The following is a 25,128-nucleotide window of genomic DNA, read 5'->3' as shown; positions in this document are numbered from 1 at the left end:
GCACAAAGCCCTACCACCAAGTAAATTACGATATAACTATATGATAATTAATCCCTTATTCTCACTTTAATATAGTAATTTACGATATAACTATATGATTTGCAGCAGATTATACATACATATATATTGATATCGATATATCAATTTTGTTTCTGAGACGACTAGACAAGATGGTGTTATAACACTAAAGATCTAATTCAAATACGTTATATCTAAAAATTCTGCTGTTTTTTAATGAAGCGATTTTTCCTAAGCGTTATTACCTATTATTAGTTTTTTTAGTTTGTATATAAAAGAAAAAAAGTAAACGTTAACGAAACGACCAAAACACGGTAGTTGAATATTCTTATATAAAGTCAAAATATCATTAGTTTAGTCTAAATTGTAATTGCATTGACCACTCAGATTAAAGTAAAAATAGAAGCTGATGAAGCAACGAGCGATCAATGAGCGATTTTTTTAGACTATTCTTAGTTGGACGGGCAAATAGGCCAACTGATAGCAATCACCATCACACATAGACATTGGCGCTTTAAAAAATATTAAACATTCCTAACATCAACGCGCCACCAACCTTGGGAGCTAAGATGTTTTGTCCCTTGTGCCTGTATTAATACTGTCACACTCAACAACCAATGAAAATATTTTTGGAACAAAGATCATTCACGCGGCTTATACTAGAGTGAATTGACATGAATCGCCACGTAAGGATAAAGCGTTATCCAGCCTACAATTCTCTCTCTTTCTCTTTATCTCTGTCTCTTTCTTTTATATACGGTTTTATTAACATTGCTTAAACTCATTTTTTTTATTTGCTTAATTCACGCGAAATTTTTAAATAAAAATTACATTTTTTTTTTCATTGAATTAGTCTTCGACACTGTTAATTAATTTCACTGTATCTTTTATTTAATACATTATATATTGGGATAGCAAAGACTCTTTTTTATTTTATTATATTTTTCAAAATTTGTTAATTTATGAAACTTAACAAATAGTTGTATATTACAATCAGCAGTATTATACATTTTTGCCTCCGGATGTAATTCAGATAAGGCTGCTTGAAAACAAAATTATTCAAAAGTACTTGTAAGTTTTTTTTTTTTTAATATAGGCTGCAAAGCCCATAATCTAATAGTTAAACCAAGGGTCGAACTAATTAAATTAAACTGGTATTTTTTGTCAATATATGTATGCTGAGTACTAAATCGGAGTTTAAAGGTTAGTAAACCGATCCCGGACTATAGAGGATCCAACGAATTTTGAAAGTGAGGGAAAAATATAGTGCACTCAGCATTTATGTTAGTGCACATAATTGTGCATTGTTCCATGCTCAGTATTAAAATGCTAAATTGCTAAATTCTATTGATAATAACTGCTGTAGCTGAAATCAGTCAGGTGGAAATCATATCAGCTTTAGAGCTAATCTCAAAAATGCCTTTAAAATAATTATTTAATTTCATTAATATATTATTCGTTTAGTAATGTAACACTTTTGCGGCTTGCGGCTTTTGGACCCAATAAAGAATATAAACCGAAAAGAGAACTTGCCCAAGATTCTCTCCATTTAAATGGTAATACGCCGACCCTGTCCTGTCCCAAAACTAACAAGACGTATATTAAACGTTTGCTTGGAAACTTTTAATACATTGGGGAATTCTTTAAACGCTATTTTATATACTATGACTATAATAAATACATAATAACTATTATATTTTTATCAATAATTTTTATGATTATTTGATAAATTCACGTTTGTCACGTCAATATTCTAAATTTCATCCGCTTCTTATTAACTAAAAACTTCTTCGAAAGGTTCTGCGTCCTCTGGCATATTTTTTTATTTTTGGTTTATTAGTTTTTTTTTCAGTAAGCATTAAAAAAAGACGTCTGTTATGATTTTTACATTTTTTAGTATAGATTTGATTGATTGAACCCCGAAACTAAGATAGGCATCCAGCCATAAATTTTAGGGAGACAAAAAAATTGATTAAAAAGACATTTGACTTTCCATATAACAAATCACAGATAATAAATGACATCCATTAATAATTGTTTCTAAATACTATGTCAGGAAAAATATTGTTTTCAAAATCATCAACATAAATTTTAATTGCTGCTAATGTCCTTATTTTTTTACATATACATACAACTCTAAAACCTGCATCTACAAAATATATATAAAAAAAATGATATAACTTTTTATATTAATAGTCCAGTAATGTGTTTGTGGATACTCGGCCGAATTTTCGTAGTAAATGGTAATTTTGTTGGTATTCGAAATAGAACACGAACCGATTCAGAATCGATAACTTATTTGATGTTGGATTATTGCTTCGACGCTTGTTTCAAATTGTATTTTGTGGGCTAGAGGGTTGGTCTTGTATTTTTATGATACCAAACACTGCCAATTATATCGGTTATTCATTTATACCAGCTTTGAATAACGCTTATAGCTATTAAATAGTGAGTTCGGTTCTAGTATTTGTACACAAGATATTCGATTATCAAGCTACAATTTTTTATTTTTTATTTATAATAAGATAAAAAAATATCTTTATTTATTACTTAGATGCTTATAATTTTTCTTTTTCTATACTATACTATAAACAGACTAGTATACTCAGAGATTAGCACGTTTAAACAAGAATGCAATTGAGCTTTATCATATAAGTGTAGATTTTATATAAGTTTATTTAAACCTAACTTGTTAGAAGTTTAGTTTATTGTAAGAATCACTCTTCTAATCTAATAAAGAATCCTGTTTCTTCCCTGGTCTGTAGAGATAGCTAGCATACTCGAGGTACTTCCAGCGCTAGCATCATCCATCTTTAGGGTGGGTCTTGATCACATCTTCCTTGTCTTCGTTCGTCTTCTTAGAAATTGTGTAACACCACTAACTATTTTCTACCATTTATTTAGGTGTTCATTTAACATATCCAGCCATACAATTTAGAACCAGAATGTTTTTTGTTTCAACCAGAGACTTTGTGATTTAATCAATTAATTCTATTTATTTTAATGTTTCTCCAATAAACTGAAAAGATATGGAATCCTCGACATGACCGATATTTATGATATTTTGTGTCGTTGTATCGATTTTTTTTCTTGATAATTTCCAGACCTTTTTTCTCTAGAAGAGTCTTTCATGTATCTAATCATTTTGGCTTTACTGAAAGTAGTACCAGTAGACAGCTGGCATCTATCATTATCCTACTATTATTTACATTCCAATGCTCCAGAAAGTTCGAGAACAGCAATATAAAAAGCAAGTAAAAATGCATATAAAGGATGATAAGTCTATATATCTAGTTGTTGTTAAACGACTCTCAATTAGAACAGTAAATTCTACTAAAAGCAACCAGGCCATCTCAAAAAACACTCATTTTAGCTCGGTACGTATTTTATTAAATTTTATACAATCGTAAACATTATGATGTTACACGAAGCTCTGGATCTATATTAAAAAAGGGTGTCTTACAAGGAACAATTTTATATTCTTTTATATTTTTGATATCCATAAATGACTTTTGTTATCAATTTGAAAAACAAAAAAAGGTTTTTTTCTATAAATTTATTAGTGCTTATTGCACTCAATGTATAATACAATTATATAGATTATAAAAAGCGTGGAGCACGATATTTTTAACAAATTAGGAATACTTACAGTTACATCACAATACATTTAGAACAATGCTATGTATATATACATAAAATAGCATTAATCATTTTGATAGAATCAGTGATAATAACAGAAGTAAGGATAAGCTTATAACGCCAAGCTTCCGACTCCGCAAACTCAATTAATCCTTCCTGGAGTGTTATTCGTTTCAGATATTTTTAACTTTGCCAATTCATAAATTTAAATTATTTTTATACAAACATTAATTTAGAAAGGATGTTGCTCACTCAGTGTATATATATAGGACAAAAATAGTTGACTTTCAAAAGGATATATTATGTAAATGTATTTGTATTTGATCGACATAACTTTGTATTTTAAATGTTTGAAGAAAGAAAATACTCGGTTTCTTGTTAGTTCTTCTCTATAGAATCTACATTCCGAGCCGTAGCTTAGCCGTAGCCGTAGCCGGGTAGCTTTACATTTGATACATTTTTGTTAAATGACGATTCAAATATGCCATGCGTTCCTCAACCATTTATTTACGTGTATTTTGGTCCTTATGAAGTTTTATGCAGTTTCACTCTATGTGTTCGAAGTTGGGACGGACTTATAATAAATAACGAATTATCGGTGGAACGAACATTGTGAACCATTTATTTATATATTAATACAACAATATTAATTCATTTAATTCAATATTTGGACTGCAAATAATGAATTAAAATAAAACTGCTTCACTCATTTTTAAATTGTTTTGTCATTAATTTGCAAGGCTATTTTTAAAAATATACTTACTATGGATGTGTAAAAATTATGAATATTACATAGTTTTAAATCTTTCTAAGGAAAAACAATTAGAAAAAACAATGTAAAATCACTCAGTTGATAGTATCAGATTTGAGATTAATTCCGTAAGAATAGAAAAGAGTTTTTTAAGATTATATTTTTTATATAATCTTAAATTTAAAACATGAAACATTATCGAAAAAAAAAACACTTTCGGTTACTTAATTAATACGATAAAAAATACATTTAGAATATTATAAAGGTATTTGCATGTTACATTCATTTTTGGGTCAAGTGTTTATAGAACCATTAAAAACGTCACGGTCTAGCTACATACGAATATCAAACAATTTCTATTTTAAGTACCAGAGCAGCATTCCCCAAAAAATATCTAAATATATTAGGGGTAGCTAGGCTGTATAACTGGTACTTCTTACAGATAATTGTAATTCGCCCTGGAATATTCTGCCAGCTATTTATACGTGACCTAAGACTAATTCCTGGCAATTTTATTAGTGTTTAGGTATTTATAAATATAATCTTATAAAGAATAGGACCTTTAATATAAATTGTATGGTTGCTTATTTTATTACATAAAATGTATAACAAGTATTACTAGTATGTAGTACTACATAATAGATACTTGAATTTCAGTTTCAAACTTCGTACAAAAGTTATCATTTACAAGGTTTCATACCCCATTTAACCCCCTTAGGTGTTAAATTTTGTAAACCCTTTCTTAGTGAACACGGCATCCCAACGGCTTAGGTTATATGTTGCGTGACAAACAGTCATTTTTGATCAAACCAAATCAATGAAAATTTATTTTATTCAAGTAATCTTTACAACAAAATATTTTTGAAACATTAATATTTCAACTCTACCACCGTTTCGGAAAGCAGCCTCCAGCCTGAAGAAAAAGCAAGAAACTCGCGTAGTTCCTCTTAAATTTTATAAAGTAGATAATACCCTATATAGTACAAGTAGTCGCGCGCTGCTTCGCTCGCGTTTTAAGGGTTGATCTTCATGTGCTTTGCATAAAAAAGTAGCTCATGTTCTTTCTTGGAGTTCAAGTTTGCTTCATAGAAAATTTTATCAAATTCGGTTCAGTGGTTTACAGTGACAGCGCAACAGACAGGCAGATAGACAGACAGACAGAGTTACTTTATATATATTTATAATATTAGTATCATATATACTTATATTGTAAAAAATACTTTTGCATACGATCACAGCGTCCATTTCAAGCATTTTTGCGCATAAATCTCGTCATTTTAATACGTATGTTGTTATCTAGGTCCCAGACTACCTCAATGTCAATTTCATTAAGATCGGACGAGAGGCAACAGAGTTACTTTCGCATTTATAATATTTGTATAAAACTATTGATGTTGTTCCCCTTAATCTTTGATTTATTGATTCAATAGAGCTTAATAACATGGTCTGATATTTTATAGGTACTCTAAACAATTTTAATTAAAACTTTAAAGATTAATATTTTTCGTTTTCTCTTTAATTTTCTTTTAATATGAATGCACTGAATTGTTATAATTATTAGATTATAGTTATTTTAAATTACATATGCAGTTCACATTTCAATAACATACAGAATATACATACATATATATACCTATGTCATAAAACGAAATTAGGTTAAGATATAACTTATCAAGTGAAAATGAAGAAAATTAAATTTCAAAATGAACTAGAACGCTTCGTTAAAAGTTATATATAGCTCTAACAATGTCAGAGGTAGGTAATGGCGAAACGAGATAATAACACGCTCACAGGACAAATTGGAAAATGATGTTAGTAATTCGGTGTTAACGTTTCAAACGTTGCTTCTTGTACATTATGTATAAAGCCACATCTTAGTGTATGTTAGTACAAGCATATTTTAAACGGATATCTGCGGAGAGGAAAATCAATAAGCACTTTGAGATGACTCTCCACTTCTGAGTTTAACAGTTTATATAATGACAGAGTTTGTTGACAGTGGACGTTTTCTTATCACCTCGATACGCCTCCGCCCAACACTACTACCACGCCCTCGCACTCGGATGCTGCGTGGACCATATTTTATGAATTATGAGATAACATACATATTATTTGTTGATTAAAGTAAAGAATCAGTAGACTTACCCGCGATAAAGAGGTCCCAGTTTGGGCGCCATTTATCGCGTGTTGACGGCGCGTGACAAACGAACGAAGTTGTGCGAACGCGGCTGTGGCCAACGCGCGACTAACGCGTACTGACGGGGCGCTTGCGTGTGTCAGACTAGCGCAGGCGCGCGACTACCCACAATTTGTTTTGCTCTCGAACTTTATCGGTGCAAGAAAATGAGATTACGGTCTGTTATAGATGCGACACGCTGCGGGGCATTCCAATGAATGTGGGAACTTCATATGGTATTTATTAGGGTAGTATTTTGTGAATGTTTGAGCACGTCGTTTGTAATGAGCCGTATGTTGCAAAGTTTAGTGAATATTTATTTGATACATAAAATGTAATATTCACGTAGAATGCTAAAAGTAAACACAATATCATTCTCAAAATATCATTATCTTATTATACTTTAAGAACAGCAATATTATAACAAGCCTTTAAATTAGCTTCTAATTTCTGCTATCTTTATAAGATTTTGAGTTAATCGAGTTGTAACTATTTTAATTTAAATATATGATCAAAGTTGTTATTTCCCTTGTGAACGTAATCACACTGGCTCAACAGAATAAATAACAGAAACACAAAGTATTTATGTTAGACAGTAGAATAGAGTATTCGTACCTACCCAGACGCTAACAACGCATAAGTTGTTACAAACCAGAATATAAAAGTTTCTTCTGATATATATTGTACACTTATCTTTTTCTTTCGGTCCGAGAGGAATCGCTGGGGTTATGACCCACACGAAATCGTATACATCAAATTGAAAACCTTCTAAAAATAGACTTAATAGAATTTTAAGTCTATTTTTAGAAGCAAAATTTAAATAAATGTATACAATTTTTTTTACTTTTTCGTAAATTCGATCAACATATTTCATCTATTTGTTAAGTCGTCAAAAACTTAGTTAAAGCAAGCAAGATACTACTCAAACATCAACTGGCCAATAAGAAGTTTTATAAAACTTCTATTTGAAATATTTAATTAATATCATGATAAGTTTTTAGTTGCAACCGCTCGTGATAGTTAGTGTTAATTGATTTAACCATTCTACATTTATGTGAACATAATATGATTTTTTCTTCTTATTTTCTTCTTATATTTAATCTTAACTCCAATTTTTTTATTAAAAACATTAGAGTGAAATAACAATTTCTATAGAAAACAATACATATCTTTTTTTTTGTAAGTTTGATAAAACTGTCTTAATGAAAAAATTATAATCTAGAATTACTTAATACTTTATGCATACATGCCTAATCTACTTTTTATTAATACAATGATATACATAGTCAAAATATACTTGTCGAACCTGTTACCTATATTACTTATTTTAAAAAAGCTTACTTATAACATATGCAGAAATACAATCAATTCTAATGTCGTAAAATGAGTAGTCAAAACATGCAGTTACAAATATAAACATAGTGATTGTATACTCCTTGTAAAATATACTAGGATTAAAATTTTAAGGCAGGCAGCATAATTTTTTTTATTCTAGTGATTGTGTAGCATTTGTTTATACATTATGACGATTTAGTTTTAAAAAACTATGAAATACTAATCCTGGCAACATACAAAATAATCATATGTCATAATTTTAAATTATTGTCATACAATTTTGTAAGTTGGTAACACTGTGCATTGTTCTTTCTTCCAGAATCAAAAAAGTGTGACGAGCGTTTATTTTAATAAATCTATAAAATAAATAACCAGAAAAATGTCGACGCTAGCAGCACCTTTGTCCGTTGCGGGGACGAGACATTCTGGAGCCCCAGTTAGAACTCAAAATGGTAAAGTACACATAACTTTACAAAATGTACCCCGGTAGATCACATGCGATGCTGCTTATGGTTTTAAACTTCAAGAATATTACATGATAATGAAATAAATAATTATATATCTTAATTAAATTAGAAATAATTGATAGTAAATTGCATATTAATTACCAGTTTTTCTAATTTGAGTTCATATTTACCTATATTGCTATAGTATAACCTATGAGGCTTAGTCATTCGAGACTACTTAAACTGATTTTAACGAAAAAAGTCGTATGAAACGGTAATATATTCTCATTATATTATATGTTTCATTGAAAAATTACAATGTGATTGATTAGTTTACTGTAACTTTATTTAAGACTTTGAAATGCTTTTTATTAGTTCATTTATGCACTTCACATTCACCATCATCAGGATTTTTTATATCTATCAATTGAAACGTTCTAGTGATGGCAGCCGCAGCAATAGCAAACATTGTAAAAAGTTCCCTTGGACCAGTGGGATTAGACAAAATGCTCGTTGATGATATTGGAGATGTCACAGTAACAAATGATGGTGCTACTATTCTTAAGTGAGTTTGTTCAAATGTACTGCTATATATATACTAGCTGCCAGTCTGGACTTGGTTCGTAATAAGATTATTTTATTCTTTTAATTTAAAAAGTATTTGTCAAGTCTAAACTAACCAGAAACCCATCAAAGATATCTTCAAGAGACACAGTTCTGCTCATTATGACAATTTTCAACCAAGACATTACAGTAAAATAAATAGTAAAGTGTTTGAGTGTATGCATTGGTAAATTCTCTATTTATTCCCATAACATTGTGGAACGTCAATCTCACAAGGCTAAAGAAAAAAGTCACCCACAAGACCAATTGCTTTACAAGTCTAACAAATACATTTCAGTTACCATGGAAATAATAAATATAGCATGTGTTTTTAATAATAAATAATAATATATTGTCCAAAAAATGTATATATAATGAATGAAGCATCTGTAGTCGTACTAGGAAACTATCAGTGCCAGCCTCCAGTGGAAAACATGCACAGCATGCCTGGCATGCAAAAGTAAAATGTAAAACAAATTTTAGGTCTTATCCTGAGTGCAAAATTTACACTACCCTTATTTTTCTATAACTAGCTTATTTTGTCATTGTGTCTTTTCTTTTGTTATTTATTATATGTCGTTAATCCAAATACAATATTTCTTAGGATGTTAGAAGTTGAACACCCAGCGGCTAAAGTGTTAGTTGAACTGGCTCAATTACAAGATGAAGAGGTTGGAGATGGAACTACATCAGTTGTTATTATTGCTGCTGAATTACTGAAGGTAAGATATACAAATAATTAAATAAAATGTTACAAAATATAACAGTCACTTTAAAAGAATAAGCTAATTGCGGAGAGTTTTTTTATTCTTTATATCAATTTATATATATAAACTATATTACATCCAAGATGTTGTATTTTGTATCTAAACACAAATCTGAACATGAGACTAATTTAAAAATCTTTTTTTTATATCATGATGTACACATCAAAAATAAATATATTTTTAGAATGCAGATGAACTGGTGAAGAACAAGATTCATCCGACCAGCATCATCTCAGGTTATAGGCTTGCATGCAAAGAGGCCGTCAAATACATCCAGGACAATTTGACTGTCACTGTTGAGTCTCTCGGCAGACCATCTATCATCAATGCTGCCAAAACTACAATGTCTTCTAAGTTGATTGGAGCGTATCCTTTTTCTATAATCTACAATTGTTATAGATAACCAATATCTCTAATGCTATTAATTAGTATATTAAAATTTGGCACAGGAATTAAATTAAAGTACAATTGAAATCTAATACTGATAAAAAAATTCAAAACCTTTTAAGTAAACTAAGATATAAACAAATATTTAAATTTGAACATTTGAGAATCATTTGTAATTTCTATAAACTATGAATATGAAATCATAATTTTTTTAGTTTAATATTGTTATTTCCTGCTGGTATGGTTTTAATAAATGAGTATTAATAAACAATACATCCTTGACCAAACTAAATTCAGTGATGCAGATTTCTTCTCAGAGATGGTAGTGGATGCAGCTCAAGCCATCAAAGTCACAGATTCAAAAGGCAATGCAGTATACCCAATCAAGGCTGTTAACATTCTCAAAGCTCATGGACGTAGTGCAAGGGAGAGTGTGTTAATCAAAGGGTATGCATTGAACTGCACTGTTGCCTCTCAAGCAATGCCTAAGAAGATTACTAATGCTAAGATTGCTTGTCTCGATTTCTCACTGCAAAAGACTAAGATGAAGCTTGGCGTTCAGGTGAGAAAAATGACCTAATTAAGTTGTATATCAAAACTTTCCAATAGTAAATTATTTATGCTTTAAAATCTAATTGAATTCTTTATTCGACCTTTTTTTAAAAAAATGTCCTTTTTTTAATTCAGTAGAATGCAGATTATCTGAACGCCCATTAACTGAATGGCCAATTATCCAAATCGGTCCTAAGCATAATAAAAAAATAAAACAAAGTAATTATTGTTTTATTTTGTTTGTGTAAGTTGGAACTCGCTGAAGTCCAGATATAAATCAACTGTTATGGTTGTAGAACTGTTTGTTAAATTTAATAAGTTTATTGTATGTGTGACGGTTCGTTTTTCTTTATTACCAGTCATATGTCCGATTTTCCGAATCAATCCCGGTCCCAATTAATTTGGATTATCGGCATTCTACTGTATATTTTCATTTCATATATTCATTATCTTAAATACATACCTTATTTATTTTTAATAACAAATATTTTGTCTTGTAATATTTAAGGTACTCGTCTCTGATCCTGAGAAGTTAGAGGCCATCCGTGCTCGTGAATTAGACATCACAAAGGAACGCCTACAGAAAATCCTTGCTACAGGAGTCAATGTTATCCTCTGCTCTGGTGGTATTGATGACTTGTGTCTCAAATACTTTGTTGAAGCTGGAGCTATGGGTGTAAGACGGTGCAAGAAAGCCGATCTGAAGAGAATTGCGAAGGCGACAGGAGCAACCTTCTTAACTTCATTGACTAATATGGATGGTAATTATTAAAACTTATATATGTTTAGCAAAATTTTTAATTTTGGTTTACGTAGGTTGATAAATATTAAGTTAAAATCAAGAACTATAAGATTGTACTATCTTTAAGTTATAAAAATCAAATGATGTAAAAATAATTATTTCGTTTTCTACAAAATATGTGTAGAACAGTATGCATATTAAAACAGTTTGTGGTGGAAATTCCTAATTTGTGTTATGTTATCTACACAGGTGAAGAAGTGTTTGAAGCAAACATGATTGGTGAAGCCGCAGAAGTAGTCCAAGAACAAATATGCGACGATCAGCTCATCTTAATCAAAGGGTACATTGCCTTTGTTTTTAAATAGAATAAGTTAGAACTCTGTGCTAACATTTCAGAAAGATTTGTCAGAAAATTATGACCGTCTAATGGCAACCCTTGGAAGTGCTTTTTTAATTAGTTCAAAACCACCATACACAGATAAAACACTTAAGTGCTGATGATTTGGACTAATGTGTTTAATACTCAGACACTCGTGACACCCACGGCTTAAAACGGATGAATCTATTCCAGTTTTCCAGAACGACATGACTTTAAATATCTAAACTTGACACAGGTCATGGTCATAGCATTTAGAAAATATAAATTAAAATTATTAAATTCCACAGGCCATCAGCAAGAACGGCAGCTTCCATAATCCTCCGCGGTCCGACCGACGCTTACTGCGATGAAATGGAGCGCTCCGCACACGACGCCCTCTGTGCCGTTCGCAGGGTTCTAGAGTCTGGTAGACTCACGCCTGGAGGTGGAGCCGTTGAAGCTGCACTCTCTATTTACCTCGACAACTTTGCTACTACTTTGGTATGGTTGTCTATTGTTGTAATTTATATTTAAATTATTTTAGCAACCCAAGTTTTTGCACCAATAAATTATTAATATTATTATAAAAAAAAATATCTAGGCATCATAATTATTCACATGATGTTTGTAACAAACATAACATAAAGCCTTAACTCAAGTTATGATTATTCATAAACAAATCCACATATAATGTTAAATTATGATACATTATTAAAATCACGAAGTACCATATAACCATTCTTGTGTAAGAAAACAATGAAATCTGCTACTGCATCTAAAAGCCCCCAACAATTTCTCCGCCCCGCAGAGCTCCCGCGAGCAGCTCGCGATAGCAGCGTTTGCGCAGTCGCTGCTGGTGATCCCCAAGACACTAGCGGTTAACGCGGCGCGCGATGCTACCGACTTGGTGGCCAAACTGCGCGCCTACCACAACTCCTCGCAGACCAAGGTACCTCCCCAGGTTTATATACACAACTTGTTTGAACCATAATTACGCAAGTATTAACGCAAAATTGTATTCATTATTAAATACATATCATAATTATATAATTTGGTGGCATGCTATGTGCCAGACATCCAACAAAAAGCCTTTATTGTCATGGTAAAACATTATCCGATGGGTTTGCACTGGCATGCTACGTTTATCCCCCCCCCCCCCTAAAGGCTCAGTTTAGACTCTTGAGTCCAGAGAAAAGTCTCAATCCTGGCTGGGCTTCTCTAGATGGAAGCATGTAAACGAAGGCCATCAAGATGCAGAACCTTGCTATCCAGAATTATTAATAGATCCATATGTGAGGCATTGTATAAATAAACATCAATAAAGTTGTAATAACACTCATTGTTCCAGGTCGAACATGCTAACCTCAAATGGGTTGGTCTAGATCTAAACGAAGGCGTTTTACGCGACAACCTCGCAGCTGGCGTGCTCGAACCCGCAATATCTAAGATCAAGTCACTGAAGTTCGCAACCGAGGCCGCCATTACGATCTTACGTATTGATGACATGATCAAACTAGACCCAGAACAGAAGGGCAAATCTTACGAAGACGCATGTAATGCCGGAGAACTAGACTAGTGTATGAAATAGTGATCACAGTGCTTCATTTCCAAGTATTAAAAACTACACAAATATATAACTGCTACTCTGAGTGGTATAAAACAGGGTGTACACAGCGAAAATCTAAATTATACCAGTACACAAATTTTGAGCCTTGATTTTTCACAAACAAATTTCATCATTTGAGAGATGAGTGATGTTCTCTTATTATATTTATATGTTGTTAGCAGATACGCTTTGTTAAATACTTAGCTATTTAATTTCAAAATAAGATTGCTTGAGAGATATTTGCTAATATACAATGAGTATTGATTGTGTTTGTGATGTTTAAATTATTGTCATGCAAATTTTGTCTATTCCACTAAATTAACTAATAAACTGTCAGCAGACTTGAAAAAAAAAGCTTACATACCAATAACTGGTTATTTCAATGTTTACTCAAATAAATTTGTTTTAATATTTGTCAAAATACTTTAAAAACTTAATAATTTCACAACATTACAGAATTTTATTATTATGTACCTACTTATTAATAGCTTTATTTCACAAAGTATGTCTTTGTTTATTTTTTGCTTTTAACTGTAATGTTAGTTATTGACGCTAGGGCCTTCGTGGCATATATTAATACAAATAATTTTAATACAAAAATTGTTTTATTTATAACTAAGCCATCCTGTTCTACTGATACCGCCATATTCTATTTATTGTATATTTAACAATTCATTTTTATTTTAGCTTGTTTTAAAATTAGTATTAATGGCTTATGGCCAGTTTTGGTTTAGTGGGCATAGCGGCTTGACGGCCGTTTTGATTTACGCATCTAAGATCATGGATAGATCGCTGGGAGGGAGAGCGCTCCCTAATTATCAATATGAATGTATTTTCTATCTTTGATTTGTGTTTCACAATCACTATTCCCTCACCTTTCTAAGCAGGGCCGGACCATGAGTTTAGTGGCCCCTAGGCTAATACTACTTAGGGGACCATCTTAGACACCTGAATGTGGACTTGAATTAAATGGGTTTGATTAAATTTAATTTAATAAAATTATTTCAAAATTCTTTCTATTTTTGACTTTGACTTCACTTAGCTGGGGGTCGCTATATCCACAGGGTCCTGGGCTAAAGCCCAAAAGCCATATGGTAGATCCGGCCCTGTTTCTAAGCTTCTTCGAACGTTTTGTTTTACTATGACCACAACACAATGTCAGGCTCAAATCTTGTTTTACTTTTATTTATTTTTAATTTCCTTTTTGTTTCAAATGAAGTAATAAATTATTTTTAACATAAGCGAGATATCAACACATATTTACATAGGTTTGTTTCGTGTGCTTTACCATGTTTTTTAACAAAGTCAATAACGATAACGAAACCAAACATTTTGACGTTTTTTGTAACTTTGCTTTTTGGCAACACTTGATACGCGATTATCGATAGTATTGTCACGTATCGTTTATACGTTAATTATATAGAATTACTTAACTTAAGTAGATAAATAAAAAGTAAAATAACAGCCCCTTAATGACTCCAAACAGAAGATGACTAATAGAAATATAGCCATGTTTAAAGAGACCAAACGCTGTTTACCCATAAAATTTCCTTGTAATTTTTTTCAGTAAACAAAACATAACGAGGTGATTGTCTTTCTTGAACGTACTGATAAAGAAAACCTATAATCTTTTTGAGAAAAAAGAATGGAACCCAAGCTAAATGCACAATCTAAAGCTTTCTTCATGTTATTTATACTAAACTTATTATGCAACGTCCAATAATTTATTTACAAAAATAAATTAGTTTCTAACCTTAGACAATAATTATTAAATCATGTAAACAAAGTGCGCATGTAATAGATAATTTCGTTTTTATGATCCATTACACAAACAACGTCTCAATTCATTAAGAATTAAAGCTGTAGCAAACCGTATGTATTCGTTACTGAGTAACGGCTACGCCATCTAGTACCGAGTAACGAAACGTTACTTACGAATACATTTCGTTACTCGCATGTTTCGTATGATACGAATCATGCCAGTGTTTGGTGAATACTTACTGAGTAACGAACGAGTGTGCCATCTAGTACCGAGTAAAGAATTTATAGATTGGTTCAGTTTTGTTTAAAAATGTTTTTATTCTATTATTATGTTTAGTTACATTCTAAGAAAAAATATTTCATAGATTGTTTTAGTTTTGTTTAAAAATGTTTTTATTCTATTATTATGTTTAATTTCATAATAAGCAAAACTATTTTTATTTACCATTAGACTATTGTTTAAATTTTACTGTCAATGCATAATTTTCAATACCTATTTGTTGCTTTTTCATTATAAATAATCGATTGTGATGTTTTTGAGATATAACATAAGTTCACAGTGAAAAAAATCAAAATAGTAAATCCAATATCCATTGCAAATTTGGAAGATTCAACTATATTCCATCTAAAGTTCACTTGTAATTCTACCCTTTACCTATTAAATCAAATTAAATTTAGATGAACTTAAACATAAGTATGTAATGTAAACAAATAAACATCATATACAGTATACGTTTTGCATGCACAATACTAATCGATTCGTTGCTTTAACAGCATGATATGAGAGATCAGAAGTAACGAGTAACGATACGATAGTAACGAGTACTGATTGCTATAGTAACGAATACATACGGGTACGGTTTTTTCCGTTACACCTACACCTCTATTAAGAATAGCAAAAAAAGTATAAATCGCTGCTGTCAAGAATCGTTAGCTCCTTCAGATCTCTCGCATTCGACTAAATGAGTTGTGATCAATTCACCGTAACATGGTGCGCAAATCTCAGTACTGAACGTCTAGTAGCTGCTCTGCAGTATACATCAATGATAGAATTTGTGAAAAATTTTGGATTAATTTCTGTTTTTGAATTGAGGCCCTGATTTATTATTGAATATTTTTATTTATTTGAAACACGTCTTTGGACATCAAGAAGACACACAATTTTTAAACTAGAGGGTATATTAATGATTTTTTTTCATAAATCGAAGAAAAAGTTCTAAGTGTATCAATTCTTATACATTTTACAAGCACAAATTTAATTATACTTTTATAAAATATAGTATCGTTACCTGGCCTACCAAATAACTTATCTTGAGAAAGTAATACTTTCGAAAAATAGCTGGCTATCAATAGTACAAAACATACAATAAACTATAGTCTATCGATAGTAGACTATCGATATGCAACACTACCCCTGTTATCACTATCTGACATTATATGATATATCAATATGTATAAACTATAAACATAATACATAAAACATATACAGTTTATCAGTAAGTCAGAGACAGTGACAGCTTAAAGATTATTTACATAATGTTATAGTACGATAAGATATATAAATTGTTTTATATTTTCGACAATATATTAATAAATACGACACTGATGCAGTAACTAATCAATTTTAAAAAATGTTAATATTAAGAAAACTGCTGTTATCAACACATCTACGTGCTTCTCGTGTATTTTTCTCTTCAAACACTTCACCGTTAAAGTATCAGGTCATATGTTTTCTTACCTAAAATCCTGAAAACCCCTAAACTCACCCTGATTCAGGGCCGGGATAACTTGTTTCAAATAACTATACATTTGCCTTGGTTGTACACTAGCTTATACAAAAATTACTTGCTATACATACATATATATTTAGATATTCATTAAAACAATGAATTACATTTTTTCTTGCATATCGAAACTTATTTAATGAAATGATTTTCTAGGAGCACAAAATAAGGATTGGAAAATATGATATAAACTATTTACAAGTTGGCAATGGCCCACATAAGGTATTGTGTGCACCGGGTGCACTAGGCACTATATGGACGGATTTTAAGCCACAAATTGAGGGATTTATGAAAGATAAATTCAGTTTAGTGGTGTGGGACCCTCCGGGCTATGGGAAAAGTTATCCACCTGAAAAGGAATTTTCACTTAATTTTTATGAAAATGATGCTGATACTGCTTTACAACTAATGAAGGTATTATTACACTTAAAACATTATTATATATCTTTGCCTTTATGGATAATTTTAGTAAAAAAAAAAAATGTTTTAAAACTATGCATTAGTCAGTTTCATTATTGTAATTTTTTTGAAAATAATTAAGATGTTATATTATATGTCATACTGTATATGTTTTTAATTTATAGCAGCAACTTTCATAGTAATATTTTATGAACATTTACATTATATTCTTTACTTATCTGTTTTACAATGGTACTATGTAAGAAACATTCATGAGCCCACAATAAAAAAAAAGTTCATCATCTGAAAGATAAATTTCTGTTGTTTATTTGAAGGAGCTGCAAATACCAAAATTTTCCCTTCTGGGCTTTAGTGATGGAGGTATAACTGGACTTATTCTTGCTGCCAAATATCCAGATGCTGTTAACAAATTGGTTGTATGGGGAGCCAACTCCTTTATTTTGCCAAAGGAAATGGAATCTTACAAAGGTATTTTTATTGTTACATTAGAATACTATTCACAAATTTATACCTAGTAACTGTTGTACTTTTTTTATTAAAATTATTGTGACCATAGCTTAAATCTCAAATTCCTAAGTAATAACTCTTTGAGATAAAGTATTTTATTTCAACATAATCATTTGGTACACATAAAAACTGAAATGTTGGAGTTTTCTTTTTTCAGCAATAAGAGATACAAATAAATGGTCTAAGAAATTATTAGAACCACTATTTGAGGTGTACGGTAAAGAAAATTTTCCTCAGTACTGGGCAAGCTGGGTCGACGCTATGGAAAGAATATATGAAACAAACAAAGGAAATATTTGCTCCAATGTTGTGAAGAACATAAAATGCCCAACCTTCATTCTATATGGAGAAAAAGATCCACTTGTAGATTGTGTTCACGTTTCACATTTACACACACATATAAATGGTTCAAGGTAATTATATAAACATCAAAGATAACAAGTTAATACTAACAATTATTATGTTGCATGGTTTATCTTGTAACATACCTTTCAATTATTATTTATGAAGCACTTTTAATAAATATATGTATATATACACATATAATTATGTCTATACTATGTATACTAATATAATAGCAAAAGCAACTCTGTTGCTCTTTCGCCACCATTCCTCTGACGGAATTCGATGAATTTTATTATGAAGCAAGATTGAACTCCAACGAAGGACAAAGGCTATTTCTTTTGTGCCTAACGCCTGACGACAGCGGGTGACAATTACTTATTAATAAATGGATAAATTATTGCAAAATTAACCGGCTATAAGTAACTTATAAATATATCACATACACTACTCTGATCCCAATGTAAGTCGCTGAAGCACTTGTGTTATGGAAAACAATCTGCTTAGTAAATAAAAATAAAAGTGTTTTTCATTATGCTCTATGCATTGCTAAACCAATGACCAATGTAAATAACAGATACAATGGAAAAAATTAACATTTTTCGAGAATAATTAAATGAAAGAAATGAAATTTTTATGAACCCTACAGGAGTTAAAACAAAAACAAAAAATAAGTTTAAATAATGTTATCTAAAACCGTATTTAATAGAAAGAAAGAGAGAGAGAGAAAGGGAAAGGTCGCCTGGAAGGGGCATATTGGTTTTTCCTTACGTGACGATTTCTGCAAGTTCTCTACTATGAGCCGCATAAAAGAACTTGGTTCCAAAAACATCTTTCTTTGTATCTTTGATTTTCAATATGAGCGTTTTTTAGTAGACTTGTACTACCTTTGCGAAGCCAAGATAGGAAACTAATAGAAAAGTGAGATATCCGGTTAGAACGAAATTGCTTTTAATGTTGTCTTAGATTTTCGCGATTATTACACATTGAAATAAAACTAGGTCACGGGCAGACTGACGAGTCTGCAAAACACGAACACTGCAAAGTGCTCGAAACGTCGGGATGTTAAAATAATTAATATACGCGATTAAATCCGTTAAAAACTATTTTAATTCGAAATTGCTTTTGCTAGATATTATGTACTAATAAACAGACACAATGAAATAAATTAACAATATTTATTGACAATATTTTTTTTTATAAGAAATCTCAAGGTCAGAATTAAAATATTAACAAAAAAGAATAAGTTTAAATATAAAAATATAACTTAACGCTTTTTGTCAGTGGCGATTTCTGTCAGTTACAGGGTACTGTAAGCCACGTAAAACAACTTCTTTCCAAAAATAAATTAAAATTGAACCACAAAACGGTATAAACTGAATATATTGGTGAACATTGTTTAAAAAAAATGATTTTATTGTTTTACAAACTTACAGTATTGATACTAAAACGTTTGTCCATACAAAATTTGTATCATAGTATTGGACGTTTCAATTGTCTTTTTTTTCAGAATTCATTTATACCCAGAAGGAAAGCATCATGTACACCTGCGTTACGCTGAAGACTTTAATAAGAGAGTACAAGAGTTTCTCTTATTAACCTGACTGATTTCCATTATACGAGTACTATATATAAAAAAATTGGTTTATACCTATAAGTATATAGCAGATTTTTAATTTGTTGTGAATAAGTGTTATTTTTTTTATTAATTATACAAATAAAGGTTTATATTTTATTTTATTTTACTTTGTTGTATATAATCTATTTACAAATAATTACTAAACCTACAATAGGTGTAAATCTCTAATAATGAATACATTTATAGTAGTAGTAGACAAGATTAACAACTCGAGAGTGCTATTAGTACGATACCAAATCGCTTAGTTGTTCACACTTCACAGAGGTCCCGTCTTTGCTGAAGGTTTGACAACTGTCATTGAAATATAAAGGGATTATAAAAAATATAAAAAGAGAATAAACGATTTTAAAAGAGTAAAGTATTATATGACGATTCATGACAACTAATTACGAATCTTATAATGAGGTCCTCATTTACCTTCGTTATATATATTATATTTTAAATCCTATAATTTTTTAAAGCAATTTATTTCTATTTTATAGTCAAAATCTTGGACTCTTGTTGGAATCTTTTGCGCATCTTATGTGAATATCGCGTTATTTAAATAAATATTTAAGATTATTAATAACGATGAATGAACAAAAAAATATTGATGTGTAAGTTTATGTGTCTCAGTAACGTTTAATTTAAATTTAAATTAAAGAGTTTTAAGTTCTAAGTCCTCACCTATAAAGGAAAGGCTTTATCACAGTCGTGGGACACAACATGTACAGCCTGTATATTTCCCAATGCTGGGCTAGGGCGTGCTCTCCCTTTTGGGGGATGTTTAATGTTGATGATGATGTTTAAGAGCATATTCCACCACGCTGCTCTAACGCGGATTGGAGGAAGAAACATGTTGATGACATGAATTTCGTAGAAATTAGACACATGCAGATTTTCTCACGATGTTTTCCCATACCGCCAAACAAGAGATTAAATATAAACACAAATTAAGCACATGAACATTCAGTGGTGCTTGCCTGCAGTGGCGTAGTTATCGTAGGGCCAGATGGTGCAATGCTTCAGGGCTCCGGAGCTCAGAGGGCCCTCTAACCAAAGCTTTGAAAAGAGCTGGTCAGTCAACTCGCCAGCTCCTGAAGCTAGAAAATCTCGACCCTGCTCACAAGATATATTTTTTCCTATCCATATTTTTGAAGGGCAATATAAGTTAAAGAGGGTCCCATAATTTTTCTTTGCACCGGGGCCCTTGCCCACCTAGCTACGCCACTGCTTGCCTGGGTTTCAATCCGCAATCATTGGTTAAGTTTTACGCTTTCTAACCATTGGCCCATCTCGGTTCAAGCCGTTGGACATTTCGTATATATGTATGGCAAATGGGCCAACTGATGGTAAGTGGTCAGCACCGAATATAGAAATTACCGCTGTAATAAATTTTAACCATACCTTACATCAATGCGCCACCAACCAACAATGTTAGATCCCTTGTGCCTGTAATTGCACTGGTTCACCTTTCAAAGCGGAACACAATGGATGGAACCTACCCACACAGGCTTGCACATAATCCTGCTACCAAGAGGTGGTAATACATATATATAATTCTTGTATTTATTTTGTGTAAGAAATTGCTTATTTTCACCGACGGCATTTTGTTATTCAAAAGCTAGTAACAATATAAAGGTAAGTACACAGGGCCGGACCGTTACTTTAGGGAGCCCAGAGCTAACACTACTTAGGGGCCCACCTAAGACATATCTGAACGTAGACTTGAATTAAATTAATTTAATGGGTTTCAGTAATTGCAGGACTCACATGACTGCAAACCATACGATCTTGGATTTGGATTGTTTCGCATTATCGTCTATTTTTAACTTATTAATTATATGTATATATAAGTACATTAGTATGTATGGAATGCCTAAATGATTCGTCCATGCACGATATAGTACAACTTGTTTGAGCGGATGTAACACAATAAATTATTCTTATTGATTATTTTTGTGACGTTACACAAGTTTAAGCGTGCATTTTTAAGAATCTTAACTTCATCAAGTTTCGTGTCGTATCATAGTTAGAATATTGGCAGAAATATAAAACACCTAAGAGAAAAGGAAAATGAGAACTATTTGATGGTTTTTTTTTTAGATAATACATATTAAAACAGTTGTATCGAATGCATTTTTATCAATATTTAACGTGTATAAAACCAAAAAACCTTTATACTTACATTATTTTATTTTATTCGAGTTCCATTTTCTTTCGTCTCATCGAAAAGCGAACCGGCCTAATCTGAACTAAAAACACAAATCGCATAATTAAAGTTATATTCCCTTTTTTCATATCCTCGCAGAAAAGTGTATGACGATGTTATTTAAGAGGTTTTTTTACAGTCCTTTGTGCGAAATGATTAGATTTTCGTCTTCTATTGTTCATCCTATAAAATGCACAGCCTTTAAGGTAAATTTCCTTTATTACTATCTCTATTAAACTTTTCAATCCAATTATCTGTAGTAAGAAGGCAGTGTGAGTTTAAAATACAAACAATAAAATTTTGGTTCAGTAGGTATTTTTATATACACATAATGTCAAAAACATAATTTTATATACTTTCTACCAACCTATGCTTAAATATTGGGTGAAATGGAGAAACGTATATTTAATGAAAGAAGAATGACTTCTCCTTTAACCTGAATTCGGTGGAATAACTGATGAGTGAACTGATGAGTTTACTTCTGAAGAGAAAAGCTAACTTCTATAAAGTTTTGCGTTTGAATTATGATCAATTACGATACCTACGATAGTTTTCGTAATTATTTAAACGAAACTCGGAATGATGTCTAAAGCATCATATTTACATACATATTTTTTTTACAGTGGCGCAATATTCGGAATTATAATTTGTCTAGCAATCAGCCTATAATTAGAGAACTATACGTTTGAATATATTAAAATTCTGTTTTTTAGGAGAGGCAAATAAAAATAAAGAACTTCGAAATAAATTACTTGAAAGTAGGTGACGGACCTCATCATGTGTTTTGTTTGCCCGGCGTTATGGGTACGATATGGAGTCACTTCAAAAAACAAATACAAGGATTTGATCTCAACAAGTTCAGTTTGGTGATTTGGGATGCCCCAGGCTATGGAAAAAGCATCGCCCTCGATAACGATGAAGCGTTGGACAAAATTTCTAGAGACGCAGATACTGCTTATGAATTTATGAAGGTTTCATGGAATTTTATTTTTGTCATGATTGGATAGATGTCAATGGAGTGCCACATTCATACGTAACTTTTATTCCTCTTTGTTCAAGATAGATATACTTACATAGATAAACTTGTTTTGCTTCACCGCCGAGCACGAATCAATTATAAACACAAATTAAGCACATGAGAAATCAATGGTGCTTGCTCGGGTTGAATATTATCATCGGTTAAATTCACGTGTTTTAAACACTGGGCCTATTCGACTCAAGAGATAACAATGTTAATTTGTTATTGAAGTTTCTTAAGAGTAATAATATTTTTCAGGCACTACAAATTCCAAGATATTCTACTTTGGGATGGAGTAATGGAGGCTGCGTAAGTCTTCTGCTAGCCAGCCGCTATCCGCGTGTGGTAGATAAAGCAGTTGTATGGGCATGTAGCACTTTTCTATTGCCTCACGAGTTAAATTATTATTACCGTATGTATTATGTAATAATATATCTTTATATAGGTATTTTTTATTTTATGTAATTTCAGAAAGGTTTAATAACCATGATAATAATGTTTTAACCTAATGGTTAAAACATTATTATCAAATAATTTATTCCTTACGTGTAATATTCCAATGTTAACACGGCAATATTTTGTTGCTTTTGTCTTTTTATCATTAATATCGAATTTATTTGGGTTTTTTTTTTCAACAAAAAAAAAAAGCCGCCATTCCTAACATAAGGCCCTAATATTAATATTATTTTTATGATTATAAATGTGATTTAATGTCTTGTCTTCTAGCTTAAACAGAAGTCTGTATATTATATTTTTCAACAGTTAGGGCTCTAATATTTGTAAGCAGCCCTCAAATTTTTTCTCGATGACCACACTTGTTTTGGTGAACAGACCGAACAGATTTATCTTGATCTTGTTACCACATATCAGATAAATAAATTAGCTATAATTATATAAATAAGTTCTGTTTTTTTTAAAATAGATTGACAGATTGACGAATGGTCCACCTAATGGTAAGTGGTCATCACCGCCCACAGAAATTGGCCCTGTCTTGACATAATGAAACCTTGGAAATTATGATGTTATGTACCTTGTGATACTAACTGCACAACATTATAGTACACAAAATATGTGTGCTGCGAGTGTGTAAATAATTTTGCAATCTCTGTTCAAAACAAAACAATTGTGTTTGGGTGTGTTTAGTTTAATTATTATTAATTGCTAAATAATGATGAAAGAGACATTCCAAAAATTTCTTACCTAATCAATATTCTTTTAATCCTAATGTGAGGCGGTAATCTTCCCCATAACCTTATTATTTTTTCAGGCTTGAGAGATTTAAGTAATTGGTCGAAACGAACAAAAGAAACGATGATAAAATTGTACGGAGAGGAAAATTTAAAAAAAAAAATTGATAATATGGTTACGGCCATAGAATCGGTTTCTAATGCTGGAGGTTTTTGCAGCTCAATTAAGAAAGTAAAATGTCCCACGTTAATACTTTATGGTTCGAAAGACGCGATAGTGGATAGTTCGCATCTGAATTATATGAAACATCTGATAGAGGATTCTAGGTAAAATATATTTTACTATGATTTGGTTTTAATGACTGAGTTTAACAATTACTTATACATATAATTTAGATACATATCGAATCCAAGAATTGTTATTATGATTGAATTCTTATTTATTATGAATAGCAACACCAATGTAATATATTACATGAGTACAATATTATAATATAATCTGATGGAACCACAAATCGACGTGACAAGAGATATTTTAGGGGTCGAACCAACGGCTTTACATGCTCTCCGACGCACGCGTTAGACAGACAACTCCCAATCCAGGTTACTATTGAAAATTTTTGACAGTAAACCTCCATAACTGTGTATTTTAATCAAGGCCCGCGGAATATGTAGTCTTTTCTTTTTTTTCATTACAAATTCTACTTATATATTTTAAATTTAACTGTTCTTCGTTATTTATGTAACGGACAAATAATTATTTCTCGGAACGGACGAAACGGACAAATAAATATAAAGTTCTATGATCCAAGATATAAATTTTATTTTTGAGGCAAGGCATCAAAATTTTATCTTCAAGCCGGATTAAATTCATTTAGTATTTATTAGAGATATACCTA

At 31.2% G+C, this 25,128-nt stretch overlaps 4 protein-coding genes across 6 annotated transcripts in view; 3 read left to right on the top strand and 1 right to left on the bottom strand.

The window, feature by feature from the left end:
• LOC125067229 (tolloid-like protein 2) overlaps positions 1-6,676 on the bottom strand; it is a 102,221-nt gene extending 95,545 nt beyond the window's left edge. For all 3 annotated transcript variants that reach the window (XM_047675702.1, XM_047675699.1, XM_047675700.1), the window contains exon 1: positions 6,554-6,676. The gene's annotated coding sequence lies outside the window, so the exon portion shown is untranslated. The remainder of the gene's footprint in view (positions 1-6,553) is intronic.
• Positions 6,677-8,211: 1,535 nt separating this feature from the next.
• LOC125067351 (T-complex protein 1 subunit alpha) lies at positions 8,212-13,948 on the top strand. The gene is made up of 10 exons (XM_047675898.1): positions 8,212-8,371; positions 8,807-8,930; positions 9,573-9,690; positions 9,920-10,101; positions 10,420-10,684; positions 11,183-11,435; positions 11,666-11,756; positions 12,083-12,275; positions 12,583-12,723; positions 13,123-13,948. The coding sequence occupies exons 1-10, from the start codon at positions 8,299-8,301 to the stop codon at positions 13,348-13,350; spliced, it is 1,668 nt and encodes a 555-aa protein (XP_047531854.1). The 5' UTR covers positions 8,212-8,298; the 3' UTR covers positions 13,351-13,948.
• Positions 13,949-16,647: 2,699 nt separating this feature from the next.
• Positions 16,648-19,910, top strand: LOC125067137 (valacyclovir hydrolase-like). The gene is made up of 5 exons (XM_047675509.1): positions 16,648-16,862; positions 17,082-17,339; positions 17,660-17,813; positions 18,010-18,265; positions 19,705-19,910. The coding sequence occupies exons 1-5, from the start codon at positions 16,773-16,775 to the stop codon at positions 19,796-19,798; spliced, it is 852 nt and encodes a 283-aa protein (XP_047531465.1). The 5' UTR covers positions 16,648-16,772; the 3' UTR covers positions 19,799-19,910.
• A 2,266-nt stretch (positions 19,911-22,176) lies between these two features.
• Positions 22,177-23,773, top strand: LOC125067537 (valacyclovir hydrolase-like). Its single transcript, XM_047676197.1, has 4 exons — positions 22,177-22,230; positions 22,738-22,995; positions 23,301-23,454; positions 23,769-23,773. Exons 1-4 carry the CDS (start codon positions 22,177-22,179, stop codon positions 23,771-23,773), a joined length of 471 nt encoding a protein of 156 aa, XP_047532153.1.
• Positions 23,774-25,128: the final 1,355 nt, after the last annotated feature.

This window comes from Vanessa atalanta, chromosome 11, assembly GCF_905147765.1.
Source record: "Vanessa atalanta chromosome 11, ilVanAtal1.2, whole genome shotgun sequence".
NCBI lineage: Eukaryota > Metazoa > Arthropoda > Insecta > Lepidoptera > Nymphalidae > Vanessa > Vanessa atalanta.
This window is presented reverse-complemented; position numbering and strand designations above follow the sequence as displayed.